Below are 12594 nucleotides of genomic sequence, written 5' to 3' on the forward strand. Positions count from 1 at the left end.
TTCTTTCATTATTTTAGTAAAAAGTTGTCAATTTCATCCACGCAGAATAACTTCTTTTTTTATGAGGTAGACAGAAGTTGGGTGGTTAAAGAGTTATATGTATGTACTAGAACAGGTTAAAAAAGTTTCAAAAAACAAGAAACTCGATATTCAAAACATAAAAATGCTGGCCAACACTGATTTAAGATATAGAAATACTCTATTCATCAACTTTCTATTTCCTAGACTATAAAATGCTACATTACCCAGTCTTCAAAGTACTGTGAGAATCCAAGAGGTATATGATTCTTCATAAAATGTCTTGAAGTTTTACAAGTGCATGCTTGCATTTTCAGTTTTGCACTCACATGCACCCAACACATGTTTCTCAGGGTCTCCAAATAATGATGTGATTCATTGATTACATGTCTGACGTTTCAAAAATTTCATCAGAGGGCTAAGTAGGAAAACCTTTCAAGGTGTATGTAATCTTCTTCCATTGAAAACGCACAGGCAGCAATAGAGTATATTTTCCTGTAATTCATCATTGGGTCCTTGAGGGTTTTTTTTTGTGTGTGTGCATATATGTGCATGCACACATACACATGTGTGTACATGTGTCTTAATATGTTACAAAAATAAATAAGAACTGTAATCTGGTGAAACAAAATGTTTGTATTTCCATTGGGAAAGGAAAAGAGGTGCTTAAAGATAACCAGCTTCACATGGATGGCAAAGGATTAGGCATTCACTTTCAAGCAGTACATAATTGCTCAACTAACTTAAGTGTGTAAGAACAGAAGACAATGGACAAATAAAAATAATGAATATGTAAGAATCTTTGTAACCGAATACCCAAAGATGAAAAATTAGAAATTCAGAATACACACACACACACACACACACACACACACACACACACACACATGAATGCCAAACATCACCCCTTCCCCTAGGAGTCTATTCTCCTTTCTCCTAGTTCCTTAAATTCTTTTTATTTTTCAGAAGAGGGGGAAACTAAAGACCAGTTTGAATTAAAAGAATCAATCTAAAAGAGATTAAGATTCAAAAGAATTCATCTTTCTTAGTCTATGTCAGTGTTTTAGGGCATAATAGAAAGTAAAAGTTTTAGCACATTGTAATTGTTGTGAAAGCAATAGAAATTGTCACATGGAAGACAGAGTAATCAAATACTTGTCACTGTTCCATTATCTTGCAAAGTATTCTTACTTGCTTGTGCTCTGTGCCTCTGATGTGCATGACATGAGCAAACTGCAGGGCAGACAGAAGTTAACTTGGGGAGGCAGCAACATACAGATGGACTAATGCTTTTTGATTGCCTAGTGTATACATTGTGCTGAACACTTTCCAAACATGTAGCTCCTCCTATGTTCTTTACAGCTCTCTGTAATCAGTTAACTTATTTATAGTTGAAGAAATAATATCTAAATATATTTATGTAACTTGTAAGTTATAGAGTTGGGGATTGAGCCCAGAGAGGTCTGAAAGTTTAAAAAGAAAAGAAAAAAAGAGACATTCTCTTGACTCCAGGTTATCAAGCGAAATGCTGGAGAACAGAGCAATGCCTAGGTATGTGACTGGGGATGTGACAATTTAAAGAAAAGAAGAAAAAAGTTTGTGCTGGATGATTAAGTCACACCATAGCATAGTCACTTATAAAAACTATTTCTAAAGCTCTTTGTCCATATTTTAATAAGTTGAAGATGTTATTGAGATAAGTGTTTGTTACAGAATTAAGAAGGTGGAAAGAAAAAGTGCATTGTGAATTGAAATGAGAAAAGGCAAGGTCTCATATTGATTCTTCACTCTTGGAATCTCATTAACTATCAGATGGAATTTGATGACTGCCCACAAATAAACAGCCTTTCTCCCGTTCTTAGCTGTTAAACTGCCCAAAGCCACCCATACGGATTAGTCTGAAATGCTCTTAATGTTCCTGCTGGTGGTTAAAAAATCAGCCTTAGATACCAGAATTCTTTTTCTCTCTTTCCTTCAGGCTGCTAAAAGATGCACAGAATGAAGTTTATTTTAAAAGCTGGTATCAGAAGCTGTTGGCTGCTCTCCAATTCTGTGCAGGAAAAGCCTTGAATGATGAGTTTTCTAAGGAGAAGAAACTCATCAAAATTCTGGGAGATATTGGAGAAAAAGTCAAGTCTGCTAGTGACCCTCGAAGACAGGTTTGTTAAGAAACCAATCTCAATGTAGTGAAAATTATTTTATTTTTAAGTTTGGTTCAATTAAATTTTAATTTCATAGCTTAGAAAAAATATTCCTTGACTATACTTAATTATAAGACATTTAATTACTTTTACCAAGTTTTTTTATTTTCCAATGAACTTTCCTAAAGTTAATTTCTATCACCCAGGACATGGTTTTGTGATATAAGTTCTATGTGGCAAAGACAGAACAAGAAGAGACCTACTAAAAGGCAGTTTAATCACAAAAGCCTGGAGACAACTTATAAGAGAAGGTAGAAATACTGGGTATAGATTTTCCTAACATTGCCCTTACCAAAACCACATTTGAAAAAAAAAAGTTTTCTTTTTTTCCAAAACAAATATAAAATGACTTAAATGAAACAAATTAATAGTGTTCTATATAGTGATATTTTTACAAAGATCTTAGATGATAGTTAAAATACTGTGCCTGTTTCTCACTGATTATAATAGTAAACCTTGCTATTCTTTTCCTTGGTCTAATAGAAGAACATTTGCTCTTTTTAATTATCTGCATCAATAGTTCCCTTCCCTGATATAGACCATTAAGTAAGGTTTTCTTAAGTTCAACATTTGACATACAGGGATATGGTGGACATTCATCCATTGTATGAGGGACATTATTCAATAACAATCGAGAACTCACTACAAACTTGAAGTTAAAGGAAGAAATATGACTAAAACATGAGTCTTGTCCTCAAGGGAACTCAGATTTTCTCCACTCACTGTCTAAAATCAACAAGATTGTTCAACCAAATGATATGAAAACAGTAATTTGCAAAGTGTCCCAGAATTTTTTTCTTACTGGTAATCACTTCATTTAATAGAAATGCCAGAAACTAAGCTACTTCACCTACATAGGAGAAAATGGAAAAGAAAAAGCATAAATATTTCATTTTCAAATGGGAGATATACAAGATTTGGCTAAAAGGAAGAAACTTGAAGATAGTCACTTAGTTGGCAATGCAAATTTTGAAAATTCTGTAATTTCTCATGCTACTATACAAGCCCATTAATTGTTTTCTAGTGATGGACAAAAGATTGATAGTAAGTAAAATAATTTGGTTTAAAATTTACAGAAGTCTGTTCATATATTTGATCTTTATTGCTTATATTTGAAAATCCCTCACATAATTGTGGTGGACTCTATAATTAATTAGTCCTAGTGCCTTTTTTTTTGACAATTTACATCAAGTTTCAGAGTGATACTGACAATATCCATCCAAATCTATTTCTCTTGCCTTAACTGACAGCTTTTGTGAAAACAACTCTTCATATGAACATAGGAAGAAAAAAAGCAAGAGGACAAGGAGGCCTTTAGAGTTTCCCCCCATTTATGTTACTGATAGTTTTTTTTTCTTCTACTTAAAAAAGCATTTAATTAACATAACTATACAAATTGGAGAAAGTTTATTTAAACAAAGAGGTCAGAGATTCCCCTCCAGGATATTCAGCATGCAAGGCCAACCTAGATAAGGCAAGAAGAGCAGATAGAAACAAAATTCCCATAGTGAAATTTTACTTCAATCTCCACCTTGCTCTTTTTAGATTCTGGGAACAGCAGATTCTATTATTTGCTGGTGAACCAAGAGTAAGAGTTAAGAAACTTTTGACAGTCACTTAAAAATTATGAATCTGATAACTTCATCTTCAATATTGGCCTTAAGGAGTATTCAAAATTGAACTAAAAGAAGCTTTTAGTTTTGTTTTATGATTAATTGTGATTGTTTTCCACCTTTTTTTTTAAAGGATGCACAATTCTAAATGTGTCATTTGTGATCTCTGACCTTCCACAGTTTCTGTGGAGTACCAATGGGATTATTAATATTATATTGCATATAAAGCATAAATAATATGCTAATTGGCATCTAGTAAACTATTTGTTCAAACATATTGTTTCTGACAACATAGTACAATTGTCATTGTCACTAATATATGTGAATATTTTCTAAAATGCACTATTACTATTAAATATAAATCTTGAGAGTTATAAACTAAAATTTCAGAAAATTATCAGAAAAAAAAGAATCATGTTGCTAATTCCTTTAAGCAGGAGTTGCAAATTGGTGGGCCATAGGTCAAGTCCAACCCATTGTGTTTTGTTTGAACAGAATAGCGCTTTAATTGGTATTTGCTTTTAACTGAGTTTTAAGTCATTGATAAAGGGCATGCACTCTTGGTTCCCTCTTTCCCCTAATATTTTCTTTAGTCCACTGCCTCCTGATACATGACTACATCACCTGCCTGGCTCGAAAGTCATCTGAGTATGCTGTCTCTGAATGGAAGAGTTTATTTAACCAATAGAAAAAGACTATAATTGAAAATAAGGGTCTGGTTTCTTAAATACTTTTTTTTTTCAAATTACTTTTTCCATAGGAGGTACTAAGGAAAGAGATTGGCAGACTAGAACAATTCTTTCAAGACATCAATAGCTGTCATCTTCCTCTGAACCCTGCGCTATGTATAAAAGGGATTAATCGTGATGTAAGTCAACTTAGTAGATAAATTGAATATTTCTGTTTTGTGTTGTTTAGTTTACCATATATTTTTTTGGAATGACATAAAGAATTCATAAATTGACATTACAATTATTTTAAAGAAAAAATAATTGAATCCAATCCTCACCGTGTGTGTGCTTGCTCTATTCGACACACTATGACCAGTTGGGATCTCCTTGGCCTTGTATGGTTTGTTGTTTTGTTTTCATTTTTTTGAAAAAAGTAAGAAAGGTACTTCTCTTACTGAATTGATTTAATTCATTTATTTGGTGATCCCCATGCATGGACCATTCCCTATTTCCCTTTGAGTCACTAAGGGATGGACCAGCTGGGAAAGTTGGTTATAATTTCATGCTTTATTTAGACTATGCATATAGTCATGTTTAGTACACTAATGTTAATTATTAACTATATCACAACCATTTTTATTCAATTTAAAATTAACTGGTGCCCATATGTCAGTATGCCATACACTTTTGATTTTACTCATATCTGGAAAGCATTTCCTAGTTACTGTCAGATTGACAACCTCCTAAGCCTTCTCTTCCTAATCCTCTGTCATGTGGTACATCCTCTATCACTCTACTTATTTTTCCTTCGTTCCTGTAAAGTTTTACTTCCTCCTTCTCAAAAACCAGAGACTAGAAAGACACCAGAGAAAAGAAATTATTGATAAGTGAGATTTCAAAGTGAAGAGGTTAAGGTATCATGCATTCACAATGAATAATTTTTAAGGGAAGTCATCAGACAGTCAAGAAAATAAACAAAATAATTAGAGAATAATTAGACTATTGCTAGTATAAATGCAAACAGGTTTGCTAAAAACTTGATACCAACATCTTCCTGCCTCTGTCACTACCAAGATATCCTACAAATTTTCCTGATATGCTTATAAACAGATTTTGAAAAATAAAAATAAGGCATTAAATTCCATATACTGAAACATACCTACCTGGACTAAATTCAAAATCATCACTCATTCTTTAAATTTATTTGACTTTTTAATCGTTAGTAGTGTTTACTAATGCCAAAGATAAAAACTCAGCATTTCAAGGAAGAAATAATAGGGATCACAAGGTCCAGTATTGGTTTTTGCTTTTTCTTTCTAAGGTTTTTGTGTCTGAATGTGTGTATGTTTTAAGGAGTAGAGTGATTTGTTTTTTCAATTAAAATTACACATAAGTTTCAACTTGTTTGTGACTTGGGCGTGGAGGGTATGGGGAGCCTCTTGGGTGTTCCAGGTGAGCTGGCTGGGCCAGGAGTCACCATCCTGAGAGCCACCATCCCTTACTCTGTGGCTGGGACCACACTCTTTCCCTGCAGCACCCTACAGCTGGCAGGGATTACCTGAGGCTCAGAAGTTGCCCCACACAGAGCCACTTCCTGGCACCAAGTGCTCTGACCTGCTGTACCAGCACAGACTCTACACCTGTGGGAACAACAATAAATAGACATTGGGGGATACACTGTCCTATGACACATTTTAATATGCCCTCCAATCCTCCTGAAGAATGAGATGAAAAAACTTACAGTTCTCAGTTCTGATAGAAAATTTATCAACTATCAGAGAATACAGACTCATTGTTTATGATTGCAATGAACACAGCAAGGCCTCCCGTCAGAGTAAACATCTTATTCAACTCTTAACATGTTGACTCTGAGAAATCCATACCCAAACCAGAGAAAAGCTTTTGAATACACCGTGACAAAGCATTCTGGGTGAATAAGTCTTATTCTATGTTAGAAACTCAAATAGGCAGAAAACTCTACAAATGCAATAAGCATGGAAAACTTGCAGTCAAAACTCTCACCTCATTATACAGCAGAGAATTCACCCTGGCGAGAGACCCTTTGAATGCCATTAAGTATCGAAGGCCTTCCAGTATAGTTAGAGTACATTGGAGAACCTATTCTGGGGAGGAGACTTAGGAGCCCACCAAACAGGAAAGCCAGATGATTGTGTGAGCCATTATAGCCATTATAGCCCTCAGCTTGTAATGGACTGAGGGGTCACACTAGAGAGAGGTCCCAATAGAGCAGTAAGCATGGCAGTCTCCAGTAGGGGTCTTGTCACCACCAGGCAATTCTCAGACCTGGCTCATTCCAATCCTTAAAACATGGCTTTCAAAGGCAGAGGGCAAGAGTTGGGTTTGAGTGAATCCTACTTTGTAAGAATTCTCAAACTTGTTTCTCCCAGGAACCACTAATCGCAATGGACAATTTCTTATTTCCCATGAGTTACTAAGAGATGGACCAAGTGGGAGAGTTGAGGATAACTTAATACAGTCTTCCTCCACTTGGGATTCCCCCACTATTGGAAAAGCGAATACTAGCCATTTCATTTAGTTATAGGTTTCTCTGTTTTTCAACTGTTTTAAGATGTATATCAAATCTCTCTTTCTCTATTTCAGTTTTTCTATTTTACCATTTATATATAATAGTTCTGTAAAACTGATGCACTCTTTCCTGTCTCTCGACTGTAGTTATCCCAATCCAATTTTAAAATTCTGCTCTGATATAGTTTCTCATTGCTTGCCTTTCCCTACTTAGAACCTCCTTTTTTTGGTTTATTTTGTTTAGCCTATTTGCTAAGCTAATGTTCCTCACAGTCTTCAAGATCCAGGTCTCCTTGGAAACACCTTCTTCTTCAAATGCTTTTTCATTCAACTATAATAAATTGCCTTATGAAATATTTTCATTTAATGCATATGTATATCCTTTTATATCAATATGGCAAGCTTTTTGAGGGTGAATATGATGCTTTTTTCTGTAAGAGTATAAGTAATTGTTCGTCCATTTTAGTTGTTAAATGTATAATACTTTTGATATGACCCTCAAAAAATATACTACATGTGCAAACCAAGGATGAAACAATGAAAACAGAATAGATTTTGATGATATAGTTAAGAAGAGGGGGACTAAGTCCTGACTCAGTTTCCCTTTTACTTTTGTCTATCCCTGGACTTGGGATTCCTCAAAGAGATCCCTCCAAATTGGAGTAAAGGGTTTGAAAATTCCTAATCTAGACTCACTTTTTGCCTCATATGGAATTTCTGAATTCTATTTCATGACAGGATCACATGGTCCCTAATTAATTGATTCTCATAGTAGAAATTCATGTTTAACAAGCAGTCTCACCCATGGAACTCTAAAACTCAAAATTGATTCACTAAGCAAGGGGTTATACTTTCTCAGAGATTAGGTTAGGTTTAGGTTGAGAAGAAAGTTAAGCAATAGATCCTTTCCTCTGAGTTTATACCTATGTCAGATATCTTAAAGATAATGGCATTTGAACTGATCCTTCAATGTGTATTGAATTGTATTTTACTAAGTTGATAAACTGAAAGCATCAAATCCCTTTCCTCAATTTTGTATTGATTTAACTCTTCACTTTCAACATGAACTCCTAGGAGTCCAAACACAAACAACCTTTCAACACTCCAACAACTGTAAATAAAATGAAAGGGAAATCCGTAATAAGGAGAATATAAAGTAATCAATATTGTAAGGCAGAAAATGAAAATTCAAAATGTAACTGAAAGAAATGAGGAAAGCAAATATGTGTTATGCTGTCATTCATAAACAAAATGTTCATTAACAAGTGGGAAAGAAATGTATTTTTCTTTCAAAGTATCTGACTAGTGACAGGCATAGTGAGGGTATTTTATATCAACTAGCTCATATATTACAAAAATGTAGGAGATAAGCATTGTCATCTCCATTTTTACAGTGGAATACAGATACATTTAGTAACTTACTTGAGGTCACACAAATAATGAGTTACAGAGCTCAGATTTGAATTCAAGTCTTTCTTAACTCTGTATCTGTGTTTCCTTAAAGTGTGCTGTAGGACAGAAATAATTTTGTTTATAGCAGCACAATTCACAATAGCTAAACTGTGGAACCAACCTAGATGTCCTTCATTAGAAGAATGAATAAAGAAAATATGATATATATATATATATATATATATATATATATATACACACACTCAATGAAATATTATTCAGCATTAAAAGAGAATAAAATAATGGCATTTGCAGGTAAATGGATGGAGTTGGAGAATATAATGCTAAGTGAAGTCAGCCAATCCCCAAAAAACCAAATACTTAATTTTTTCTCTGATTTAAGGCTGCTGATTCATAATGGCGGGGTGGAGTGGGGATGGGGACATGGGAGAATGGGAGAATTAGATGAACTCTAGATGGGGCAAAGGGTTTGAAAAGGAGAGGAAGGGGAAAGGAGGGGGCATAGGGGTGGGAAAGATGGTAGAATGAGATGGACATCATTACCCTAAGTACATGTATGAAGACACGAATGGTGTGACTCTACTTTGTGTATAACCAGAGATATGAAAAATTGTGCTCTATATGTGTAACATGAATTATAATGCATTCTGCTGTCATATATAACCAATTAAAATTTAAAAAATCAAAAAAGATAGCAATTTTAACATTTACCTATTAACCAACTAGTACAAACACAATACCTACATACTTCCTAGTTTACTTAAACCTTAAATATAGCACTATTGATGCTCAGTGAAGAAAAACTGTAGTTGAAGATTTACAACCTGCTAAAAAGCTGGCTTCTCAGTTTCAAACTGAAATAACAACAACAACAAAAAAAAAAATGTATTAAAATTTAAAAGTACTTGACTAGTGTCAGGCACAGTATAAGGTATTTTATATGCATTAGCTCATATATCTGTTACCAAAATGTATGAGATAGTATTCCCCCTACCCACACATGTATGTTCCAAGACCCCCAGTGAATGCCTGAACTCACAGATGTATTAAACCCTACATATACTATACTTTCTCTTATACTTACCTATGAAAAAGTTTAATCTGTAAATGAGGCATGATAAGAGATTAATAACAATAACTAATAATAAAATAGAATAATCATAACAATATGCTGTAATAAAACTGCCAGCATCAATACACTATAATAAAATTACAGCATCACCACTTTCATGTATTGGGTAATTAATAAACAAAATGAGGATTACTTGAACACAAGCACTGTCTATACTGCAAAGGTCGATTTAAAAATCAAACAGGCTACTTACTAACAGGCAGGTAGCATATACAATGGAAATATACTGCAAAAATGAATGTATGTGAAACATTCACATACTGGGAATGATGGAGTGGCATGATGTAAGATTTCATCCCACTACTCTGAATGGTATGTAGTTTCAAACTTAAAAATATTTCTTTCTGGAATGTGTCCTTTTAATATTTTCAGACCATGGTTAACTAAAGGAAACTGAAACTGCAAAATGCAAAACCTTATAGAAAAGTGGACTGCTATAAAGGAATCGATTGTTAGACTAAAGTTTACTTGTTTTTAGTAAATATGTTTCTCTGTTCCAAAGTGTAAAAATTACTTATATGTGTTTTATTTGTTCATATACTAAATAATGCAGAGGATTATGATTACAGGAAAGACGATTATGTTTGCTTTATTCCACTCACCATTTTTCTCTTGTCTTCCTATAGGCATGTTCATATTTCACGTCTAATGCTCTGCCATTGAAGATTACTTTCATCAATGCTAATCCAATGGGCAATAACATCAGCATTATTTTCAAGGTACTGTACCCCTTCCAAAACATCAAATTGATTCTATAAGCAGAACTATTGATTTATTACACACAAAAAGAAATGATTACAGCTATTTTCCTCTGGCAACAACAGAGATTTCTCAATTATTTTAGATTCTGCCTTTTTACAAAATTATAATACATGCCAAAGTATGATTGGCAATAAATCAAATATTACTGGCTCAAAGCCAGAGAACTTTCAGTGCAGAACTTAAGAATTTACTTTAATAAATGAAAGTATGTGATTACTTTTTAGTTGCACAGAAAGAGTATATGGTTAGCCCTTAAGAGGAAAGTTTTCTTTTGGCCTTGACACTGAATTAGAATCACAATTAGTGGTAACACAAATGATGTCAATTAATTTAACATATGATTTTTATCTGAAATTACTTGTTTGTTTTAATAAATTGGATCATTTTATTTTTTTGCAAATACAAAGGAAATAGGTACAGGTTCCGTTCTCATCATAAATGCCATAGGGGAAAAAGAAAGAATAAAAGGGAGTATCAGAGTTATAGACTGGTAGGAAAGAAGGACTAATGAGAGAGCTGTTAGGTAACAAGTAAGACTGCCAATCATCCAGCTAATTTAGTCAATTATTCAACAAGGTCTCAGAGTGAATCTTTGCTGGATTCTGACTGTCTATTTTTAAGAATGAGGATTATCATGCCTACACTTCTGCTTTGACCTTTGTAACCTCAATTGTTTGTGGGTCTCAATGCTGTATTTTCAGAAAGGAAAAAACTCCACAAACTCCCATCTTGTCAAGATTTTCTGTGTATAATTTAGAAAACATTTTCGGAATCAAACGGTTTATTTGTTTGAGAGCATGGTACTATCCTTCCCCTTTGGACATACTGCAACTCCTTTACCTTTGCTGGAAAAATCACCCCTTCATCATTTCTTATTATTATCAAAGTTAGCTCTCTCCAAAAACTAACTGCCTCATAACAAGAGAAATCATTGACACAATCTGCTGAATCATGCGTGTACTATTTACTAAGTCAAAAACTCTTCGTTTTCCAACTATGTATCAGTGCATAAGCTTATGCATACCAGATGATCTTCACTTAGAAACAGATCTCTTGGTGAAATTTGAAATTTGGGTAAACATCTGTTCACCCTCCCTTCACTAGACTCTGAGAAATCGCACACAGATAATAAATGGAAAGATTATTATCAGGAACAACATTCCAAGCAGCCCTTCTAATTTGGTGGCTTCTGCAATCATGTTAAGGGAAGTTCTTGTTTTCTTTGGTATTCTATCAGAAACATAAGGTACTTTTAGTGCTAATAAAACACGTGAAACCAGTCTAAGTCAGGCTGGAAATGTATCCAGGAAAAGAAATGACATATACCATATTTGAATGCTTTTAATGGAACTCAAGGAGAAACTCAGAGTCTATAATTTTGTTTCTAACAGACTGGAGATGATCTTCGCCAGGATATGCTTGTTCTGCAGATTATTCAAGTGATGGACAACATTTGGCTGCAGGAGGGCCTAAATATGCAAATGATCATTTATAGATGTCTATCCACAGGAAAAAACCAAGGTCAGTATAGATTAAAAAATGAGTTAACTTACATTATTCATCTCACACATTCACTGATAATATGCCACAAAACTTTCTACAGCTTTCATTTTAGACTACAAATTCAAAAATCCGGAGAACTATACAAATTCTTCCTTTCTAAAAGAAGAATTTTCTCTGGAGGCTGAGGCAGGCAGATTGCAAATTCAAAGCCAGTCATAGCAACTTGACAAGGCTTTAAGCAATTTAGCAAGACCCTTTGTCGAAATAAAAAACAAAAAAGGCTGGGGATGTAGCTCAGTGGTAAAGTACCCCTGGGTTTAATCCCCAGTACCAAAAAAAAAAAAAAAAAAAGAAGAAGAAGAAGAAATTTCAAAACTGATAAGCCAAAATTTATATAAAGCGTAATATGCTTTTAAATAGTAATTGGACCTTTTCAAATCCAAATGTTAATTGTGATGTTCTTTTGAGTGTTTTAAGAAGTTGGCTATAGCTGGGCACAGTGGCACATGCCTGTAATCTCAGCGGTTCAGGAGGCTGAGGCAGGAGGATCTTGAGTTCAAAATCAGCCTCACAAAAGTGAGGCACTAAGCAACTCAGTGAGACCCTGTATTTAATACAAAACAAGGCTGGGGATATGGCTCAGTGGTCATGTGCCCCTGAGTTTAATCACTGGTACCAAAAGAAGAACATTTAGCTACACTATGAACTCATTTTTTTCTCATTTCCTTAGGTAA

General features: G+C 34.2%; 1 protein-coding gene across 2 annotated transcripts in view; it reads left to right on the forward strand.

Moving 5' to 3' along the window:
• Pik3c2g (phosphatidylinositol-4-phosphate 3-kinase catalytic subunit type 2 gamma) overlaps positions 1-12594 on the forward strand; it is a 330538-nt gene that overhangs the window by 205427 nt on the left and 112517 nt on the right. For both annotated transcript variants that reach the window (XM_076852711.1, XM_076852712.1), the window contains 4 exons: positions 1997-2177; positions 4593-4700; positions 10222-10314; positions 11749-11878. In XM_076852711.1, coding sequence (XP_076708826.1) covers positions 1997-2177; positions 4593-4700; positions 10222-10314; positions 11749-11878 — 512 coding nt within the window. The remainder of the gene's footprint in view (positions 1-1996; positions 2178-4592; positions 4701-10221; positions 10315-11748; positions 11879-12594) is intronic.

This window comes from Callospermophilus lateralis, chromosome 4 (assembly GCF_048772815.1).
Source record: "Callospermophilus lateralis isolate mCalLat2 chromosome 4, mCalLat2.hap1, whole genome shotgun sequence".
Taxonomy (NCBI): Eukaryota; Metazoa; Chordata; class Mammalia; order Rodentia; family Sciuridae; genus Callospermophilus; species Callospermophilus lateralis.